This window comes from Aythya marila, assembly GCF_965140915.1.
Source record: "Aythya marila genome assembly, chromosome: 29".
NCBI lineage: Eukaryota > Metazoa > Chordata > Aves > Anseriformes > Anatidae > Aythya > Aythya marila.
This window is the reverse complement of record NC_139070.1, coordinates 2,735,951-2,744,756: the sequence shown is the minus strand read 5'-3', so window position 1 is coordinate 2,744,756 and position 8,806 is coordinate 2,735,951. Positions and strand designations below refer to the sequence as shown.

General features: G+C 73.4%; 1 protein-coding gene across 1 annotated transcript; it reads right to left on the bottom strand.

Moving 5' to 3' along the window:
* Positions 1-74: 74 nt before the first annotated feature.
* On the bottom strand, positions 75-7,856 carry CELF3 (CUGBP Elav-like family member 3). The gene is made up of 13 exons (XM_082780605.1): positions 7,662-7,856; positions 6,092-6,174; positions 4,676-4,724; positions 4,088-4,216; positions 3,937-4,016; positions 3,089-3,232; positions 2,413-2,551; positions 1,853-2,002; positions 1,711-1,776; positions 1,231-1,329; positions 900-1,043; positions 319-451; positions 75-194 (listed from the first exon to the last, which is right to left on the bottom strand). The coding sequence occupies exons 1-12, from the start codon at positions 7,804-7,806 to the stop codon at positions 324-326; spliced, it is 1,356 nt and encodes a 451-aa protein (XP_082636731.1). The 5' UTR covers positions 7,807-7,856; the 3' UTR covers positions 75-194; positions 319-323.
* Positions 7,857-8,806: the final 950 nt, after the last annotated feature.

Below are 8,806 nucleotides of genomic sequence, written 5' to 3'. Positions count from 1 at the left end.
TGTCCAGATTGGTCCAGGGGGGGAGGAGGGGGTGTCCATCCTTCCTGAGCATGTGGGGGGGTCTGTGTGTGCCCCCCCCCCCCCCTCCCGCCAGCAGGACTGAGCCCCCCACGGGCACCACTGGGGTGTCCCGGGGGGGGCCGCTCTGCAACTGGGGGGGGGCACCCAAGGGTGCTGCTCCGGCACCTCCAGACCTGGCGAGAGGGGAGATGGGCGGGGGGGGGGGCATTAAGCAGTGCTGGGGGGGGGGGGAGCAGGTGGGACCCCCACACCCCCAACGAGTTGTGGGGTTTGCGGGGGGGTCCTGGGGGGGCTCACCGGGCTCAGTAGGGCCGGTTGGCGTCCTTCGGCCGCTTGAGCTGCACCTTGAGGCGCTTCATCCCGATCTGGAAGCCGTTCATGGCCTGGATGGCCGCCTGCGCGCTGGCCGGGTTGTCAAAGCTCACGAAGCCTGGGGGGGGGCAGGGGGGGCGCTGGGGACAGGGCGGCCGCGGCTGCCCCTGCCCCACGGTGGCTCCCCCAGGGGACGTCCCGCACCCCCCCCGTGCTGTCCCTGTCCCCTGTGTGTGCTGGCTGGGAGCGCTCCAGCCGGGACGGCCCCGTGCCCTGGGCAGGCTGTGACCCCCCCACAGCCCCCCCACAGCCCTGCGACCAGGCCAAGGTGTCCCCACCTGTGACAGCCCCAGGTCCCTGGGCATGTCCTCAATGTCCCTGGTGTCCCCATGTCCCTGGTGTCCCCAGTGCCCCCCATGTCCCTGGTGTTGCTGTGTCCCCAGTGACCCCGGTGTCTGCAGTGTCCCTGACGCCCCCCAAGCCCCTGGTGTCACCGTGTTCCTGGTGTCCCCATGTCCCTGCTGTCTCCATGTCCCTCCCGGTGTCCCCGTGCCCCCCGTCCCTACCGAAGCACTTGCTCTGGTTGGTGGCGCGGTCGACGAAGACCTTGGCGGAGATGACGTTGCCGAAGGGCAGGAACATCTGCAGGATCTCGGTGTCGGCGAACTCCTGGGGCAGGTGGTAGATGAAGATGTTACAGCCCTCGGGGCCTGCGGAGGGAGCGGCATCACAGCGGGCACCCGGAACCCTGCGCCCCCCCGTGCCCCCCCCCCCAAAAAAAAAACCCACCCCCACCGCCCTTGGGATGACCCCAACCCCCCCCCCCGCCCCCCACTGGGCACCCCGAGCCCAGCGCCCTTTGAAGGGGGGGGTCCGGGGGTCCCGGGGTGCTCTCACCTTCGCGCTGCTGCTGCTGCGGGGGGGGCGGGGGGGCCAGCAGGGGCCCCGGGGGGGCGAAGGCCGGGCTCACCAGCCCGTAGGCTGCGGGGTAGGCGGCTGCGTGGGCGACAGGGGGTCAGCACGTCCCCCCCCCACACCCCCCCCCAGCCCAGTGCCCCCCAGAGCCTTGTGGTGGTTCCCCCTCCCCACCCACAGAACCATCCAGGTGCCCCCCCCAAAGTAATGCAGTGCCTCCCCCCCACCCCTAGTGTCCTCACAGTGCCCCCCCCCAAATCTATACACCCCCTCTACCCCCCCAACTGCAGCCAGGGCTCTTAAATGCCCCCCCAGTGCCATGCAGTGCTCCCCAACAGCCCTCCAGTGCCTCCCAGCACCCTCCCAGTGTCCCCCAGTACCCACCTAACACCATCCAGTGCCCACCCAGTGCACCCAGTACCCCCCCCAGTACCCCCAGCGCCCCCCCCCAGCCCCCCCGACCTGTGTAGTGCTGCATGCCGGCGTAGGCTTGCTGCAGGGGGTCCCCGGGGGCGGCGGGGCTCTGGGCTGGGGGCAAAGCGGGGGCTGTTAGGGGCGGTGGGGGGCAGCAGGGGGGCGGGCAGGGGGGGGCGGCGGCGGGCACCTGGGAACGGGGGGACCCCCCCGGCGTAGACGGCCTCGGGGGCGGGCGGCCCCGCGGGCTGTGCCGGCACCGGGCTGTAGCCGTTGACGCTCAGCGGGGCCGCGATGGCGGGCACCGGGGTGGCGGCCATGGCCGGCGGCGTGCTGGTTCCTGCGGGGACACCCCCGTCACCCCCCCGGCCCGGGGGGGGCACCTCGCACCCTGCCCCTCGTCACTGCGCCCCGGGGGCACGGCCACCCCCGGCAGTCCCATCCCTCTGCATCCCCCTCCCCGGCCCCAATATCTGTGAGGTTGGTGGCTCCGGGTCTGGTGCCACCTCCATGTCCCCCCCCCACATGGGGTCCATGTCCCCAAGGTCCCCCCACGCCCCCCCCGTGTCCCCATCCCTGGCACCACCTCCTCTGGTGCCCCCCCCCGACCTCCCCATCACCATCCCTCGTGTCCCCATCCCTGCTCCTGCTGCCCCCCACCCCTTTCCCTGTGCCCCCCACACCCCTGGTGCCCCCGCCCAGCCCCCTCCCGCCCCGTGTCCCCGTCCCCTTCCCCCCCGCGGCACCGACCTGAGGAGGGGGGCAGGGGGGTGGCGATGAGCCCGTTGGGGGTGACGGTGCCCATGTGCTGCATCTGGACGGCCATGGTGGCCATGGGGCTGAGGTAGGCCGAGTGCGCGGCCACCAGGGCCGCCTGCTGCTGCATCAGCTGCGGGGACAGCGCCTGGCACCGGGCACCGGCCCCCGGCACCCCCCCGGGGCAGCGGGACCCCCCCCCCCGGTGGCTGTCACCCCGGAGCCCAGCACCCCGGGGTCTCCATCCCGGGCCCTCCATGGGGGTCCTCATCCCCTCTGTGTCACCCCGGGGTCCCCATGTGCCTCGTGGGCCCCACCATCTCCCTGTGTCCCCCCCCGTCCCATGGGGGTCCCCATCTTTTCCCCTGTGGCCCCCCCAGGATGCTGAGGCCGATCATTTCCCTGTGCCCACCCCCCAATGACCCCACCTTGGATTTTGAGCTCCAGCACCTCCTGTCCCCACCACGTCCCCATGACCCCCCCATCTCCACGACCCCTCCATCCCCATGACCCCCCTGTGTCCCCATGACCCCCCCCACATCCCACCCCTGGACCTCAGGGTCCATCAGGGGTCCGTCTCCCCCTACCCCCCGCAGTCCCTGGGGCCACCCCTCACCCAACATGGGGTCCACCCCCCCCGTACCCCCCCTGCCCCCCGTGCCCCCCCTACCGCCTGCGTGTAGGCGCTGTAGGCGCCGAACTGGAGGGCGATGGGGCTGAACATGCCCAGCTGGCTGGCCACCTGCTGCATGCGCCGCAGCCCCCGCTCCTTCTCCGTGTCCGCGAACTTCACCACCAGGCTGGACGAGGCGCCCTGGGGGGGGGGCAGGGGGGGGGCATGGCCCCGTGTCACCAGGCATGGATGGGGCAAGGGATGGGGCGGGATGGGGATGGGGTGGGGATGGTGGTGGGGATGGGATGGGAACAAAATGGGAATGGGACGGGGTGGGGTAGGATGGGGATGGGAGGGGGGCAGGGATAGGATGGGGACAGGATGGAAACAGGATGGGGATGGGATTTAGGATGGGATGGAATGGGCTGGGATGGAGTAGGGATTTAGGATGAGGATGGGGATAGGATGGGAATGGGATGGGAACGGGATGAAGATTGGGATGGGATGGGATGGGATGGGATGGGATGGGATGGGATGGGATGGGATGGGATGGGATGGGATGGGATGGGATGGGATGGGAATAAAGGTGGGGATTGCATGGGGAGGGGATGGTGGTGCGGATGGGCTGCGATTGGGCTGGGATTGGGATGGGAAGGGGACAAAGATTGGGATGGGGATGGGGCTGGGACTGGGATGGCATCGGGATGAGATTTAGGATGGGACGGGGATGGGATGAGATTGGGATGGGGACGGGACGAGGACGTGGTGCTGTGGGGCTGGTGGGGGCAGTGGGCACAATGGGGATGCTGCGGGTCGGGGACGACGGTGGCCATGAGGACGGTGCTGGTGGGGGGGCAGTGGCAGGGGGGGCACGGGGGGACATGGGGGGGCCGGGGGCGTCTCACCGGCAGCGTGCGGCTCCCGTGCAGGGCGGCGATGGCGGCCTGGGCCTCGGCGTGGCTCTGGAACTTGACGAAGGCGCAGCCTGGGGGCGGCGGGGTCAGCGGGGTCAGCGCCCCCCCCGGCGCCCCCCCGGCCCCACGGAGCCCCCCCCACCTTTGCTGGTGCCGTCGGGGCCGCGCAGCACCGTGCACTCGTCGATGGTGCCGAAGGGCTCGAACATCTTGCGCACGTCCTCGTCCGCCTGCTGCTTGCTGAGCATCCCCACGAACAGCTTGCGGTCCTCTGCGGGCACAGCGCGGCCGTGGGGGGGGGGGACCCCCCCGGGGACGGGATGGGACGGGGTGGGACCCCCGGGGTGGGACCCCCAGGGTGGGACCTCTGGGGTAGGGGTGGGGGCACCGAATGGGACCCCCAGGATGGGACCCCCAGGATGGGACCCTGGGATGGGGGTGGGGCATGGGATGGGACAGGATGGGACCCCCAGGATGGGGACCCGGGGGGGGACAGGATGGGACCCCCAGAATGCGGGTGGGGGCACAGGATAGGACAGGACCCCCGGGAAGGGGACTGGGGGGGGACGGGACACAGATGTGACCCCCTGGGATGGGGGTGGAGGCACAGGATGGGGCAGGACCCCCGGGAATGGGGGCAAGGGATGGGGCGGGATGAGACCCCCAGGGATGGGGTCCCCGGGGGGGGTCCCAAAGGGGTCCGGGGGGGGTCTCAGGGGGGTGTCCGCACCTCCTCGGCTCTCACTGTCGGCCGGCTTCACCTGGATGGGCCGGTTCATCTGGGGGCGACAGCGCGGGATGGGGGCACGGACCCCCCCCCCGGACCCCCCCCCAAAGCACCCCGACCCCCCCCATCCCCCCATCCCTCCCGCCCCCCCCCAGATGCTCCCGTCGCCATGGCAACACCGCGTCACCGCGTCCCGTTACCGGGCAACCGCGGGGGGGACCCCGGGGATGCGCCCCCGCCCCCCCCACACCCCCCCCACCGGTAACTGCCCCCCCCCCTCCCTCCGGTAACCCCCCGGGGGGGGGGGGGATGGGGGGAGGGCACAGATGCGCGGTAACCATGGCAACGGCCGCGCTCCATGGCAACCGCCTCCTCATCCCCAATTTCCCCGTCCCGTTGCCCGGCAACGCGCTGACATCAGCAGCGCCGCCATAAACAATGACGGGGCGGGGGGGGGCGGGGGGGGCGGGGGGGGGCGCAGAACCCCCCCCCGGGATGGGGGAGGGGCTGTGGGGGGGGCTCAGCCCCGGCTCACCCCTCGCCCCCCCCCCCCCGTTTTATCCAAGCAGAAAGCGAAGGTTGTGCCCCCCCCCCCCCTCCGGCCCCAGATGGTGCTGGAAATGCCCCCCCCGGGGGGGTGGGGGGGGCGCTAATCCCCCGCTAATCCCGGGATCAGCCCTGGGGGGATCAGGGGAGGGGGGGCACTGGGCTCCGGGACCCCATCAGACCCCCCCCCCAAAAAAAAATCCAACCCCCCCCCCCCATGGCACAGCTCGGGGCCCCCCCTCCCTGCCTCCTGCCCCCCTCCCCGGTACCATCCCCGCTGGGGGCGGTTGCTGGGGCGGTGCCCCCCCTAATTCCCCCCCCCCCCGACAAAATAATCCCCCCCCCGCGGGGATTTACGGCCCCCAATCCCCCGGATTATCCCCAGCGAAGCCAAAGCTCCCTGGGGACAGCGAGGGGGGGCCACCAGGCTGGGCCCCCCCCCCCGTGACGGGGACCCCCAACCCCCCCCCCAGCATCCTCGCGGCTGGGGGGATCCCAGGCCAAAATTCATGGGGGGGGGCACCCAAAATGCTCGGAGCTACAAATAAAGGCAGCCCCCCCCCCCCCTCCGCCCCCCCCGGTGGCTTTGTTAGCCCGCCTGGCAGCGCTTCGTTAGCGCCGGGGCCTCGTTAGCGCCGGGCCCCTCTCGGGGGGGTTCGCCCCCCCCCGGGGGCAGATGTTGGGAGGGGGGGGGCACACGGGGACACCCCCCCCCACCCCCCTCAGGACCCCTATTTTGGGGTGAGGACGTTGGGGGGGGGGTGAAGGCACCGGGGGTCCCCAGGCTCCTCCCTGGTGTATGTGTGGGGTGGGGGGGGGGGGGGGGCCGTGTGATGCAGGGGGTGGGGGGGGTGCCCCCCCCCCAGGACTCACCCCCGGGAGCGTTTTCTGCTCGTGCAGGGCGCTCTGCGCCTTCAGGGCCGACTCGCGGGCGCAGTAGGTGAGGAAGGCGCATCCTGGGGGCACAGCGGGCGCTGGGGGGCACGGCCCCGTCCTGCCCCCCCCCCCCCCCACACACACACACCCCCCCCCGGGCCGTGCTCCGGGGCTGGGACCCCTCGGGGGTGTCCCCCTGTGTCTGTGTCCCCCCCCCCCACAGCCTCAGGCCCGGCCCGGCCCAGCCCCAGGGCCTGGGAGATGCCGCGGGGCCCACGGCACCGGGCACCCCCCGCACCCCTACACCCGCACCCCTACACCCGCACCCCTACACCCGCACCTTGCACACCCATTGCACACCCATTACACACCCACTGGGCACCCATCACACCCCGTACACAGCCACTGCACACCCACACACCCATTGCACACCCATTGGGCACCTTGCACACCCGTTGTACACCCGCTGCACACCCATCACACCCGTACGCAACCATCGCACGCCCACACACCCGTTGCACACCCCCACACCCATCACAGCCGTACACAACTGCCGCACACCCTACACACGGCCATTGCACGCCCCCCCACACACATCACACCCTGTACACAACCACCGCACACCCACACCCCCATCACAGCCCATAAACAACCGCCGCACCCCCACTGCACCCCCACTGCACACCCATCACACCCCGTACACAACCGCTGCGTGCCCCCCCCACACCCATTGCACACCCCCCACAGCCATCACACCCCATACACCCATCACACACCCCATTTCCACCCATTGCACGCCCGTTGCACACCCCCCCACCCGTTACACACTCATCACCCCCCCACACACCCATCACACCCCATACAACCACCACGCTCCCCCCCCCATTGCACACCCTACGTGCGACCATCGCACGCCCCACACCCATCGCACGCCCCCACCCCCGCTCCCCTCACCCCCCCCGCCCCCCCCCAGCAGCCGACACCCCCGCAGCACCCCGAGCCCCCCCCCCCGCCACCCCCACCTCCTGTACGGCCGCTCCTCGCCCCCCCCCCTCCCCCCGATGGTGTGTGCGGTGCCTGGGGCTGGGTACGGGGGGGGGCACCCAGAGCTATGGGGCTGGGTATGGGGCTGCCCCCGGGTTGTGGGGCTGGATTTGGGGGGGTACCAGGGTTATGGGGGGGGGTACCCAGTGCCTGGGGCTGCCCCCGGGTTGTGGGGCTGGGTATGGGGGGGCACCCAGGCTATGGGGCTGGCTGGGGGGGTACCCAGATTATGGGGGGGGTACCCACGTTATGGGGGGGGGTATCCAGGTTATGGGGGGGGTACCCAGCGCCTGGGGCTGTGCCCGGACCGTTTCTGCCCCCCCCCACCCGGGGCTGCCCCCGACGCCCGACGGGGGGGGGGGTGAGGGAGGGGGGGGGGGGGCTCCGCCTGATGCCGGCGGCCGCGCGCAGGGGCCGTGCCCGGGGCTGGCGGCGGCTCCCGGTGGCGGTGGCGGTGCCGGGGGGTCCCGGGGGGGTCTCGGTGGGTCCCGGGGGGTCCGGGGGGGTCCCGGGGGGGCCGTACCTTTGTGCATGCCGGTGTACTTGTCCTTGATGACGGTGAGCTCGTAGATCTTGCCGAACTGCTCGAAGATGGGCTTCAGGTCCTTCTCCTCCAGGTGCCGCGGGATCTGCCCCACGAAGAGTTTGATGGCGTCCGGCTCCTTCATGGGGACACCGGGGGGGCCAAGGGCCCCGCTGCCGCCGCCGCCGCCGCCGCCGCCGCTCCCGGGGCCGCCGCCGGGGCTCGGGGCCGCCGCCGGGGCTCGATGCTGCGGATGCCGCCGGGCGGCTCCCGGAGCCCAGCTCGCGGCTCCCGGTGCCCGGTGCCGGTGCCCGGTGCCCGGCTCCCGGTGCCCGGTGCCGGCCCGGCCGCGCCGCACACAAAGGACGAGGCGGCCCCGGGGCTCGGCTCCGGCTCCGGGGACGGGGCGCGGCGGGGCGGGGGCAGCTCTGCCCGGGGGGCGGCGCTCCCGGCGCTCCCGGTAGATCCCGGCCGCTCTCCCGAAGGGGCTCCCGAGCCGCGGCCCCGGCGGCTGCCGGCACAGCCCGGGCCCGCCCCGCCCCGGAGCCCCCCGGTGTGGGCGGGAGGGGAGGGGAGGGGGAGGAGGGGTTTTTTTTTTTTTTGGGGGGGGGGGGATGGGGGGGGGGGGGCGCCGCGGTGCCGGTGGCGGCGGTGGGAGGGGGGTGCTGGGGGGGGGGGGGGGGGCTCAGCGCCCGGCCCGGCCCATGGCGGCCGCGCTCCCGGTGCAGCCCCGGTACCGGCTGCGGACGGGCCCGAGCCCCGCTCGCCGCTTGGCTGCCCGGGGGGGGGCAGAGACGGGACCGGGACCGGGACCGGGAACGGGAGCGGCACCGGGAGCGGCACCGGCACCGGGATGGGCAGCGCCGGGGCAGGGAGGGGTCGAGGGGAGGGGGGGGGGCGCGGGGCGGGCGCGTGCCCGGGCTGGGGGCGCGTGCCCGTGTGCGCGTGCCCGGCCGTGCGAGGTGCGCGCGGCCCCGGAGCTGTCCCCGGTGCTGAGCTGGGGGGGGGGGGTGAGGGGGGGGGGGCGGGACTGGGGCGGGGGCACGCGAGGGGCGGGGACGCGCGTGGGCGGGGGGGGGGGGCGCGGGGACGCGCACGCGGCCACGCCCGGAGCAGAGGCGCGGGGCCCACGGGCACGCGCGGGG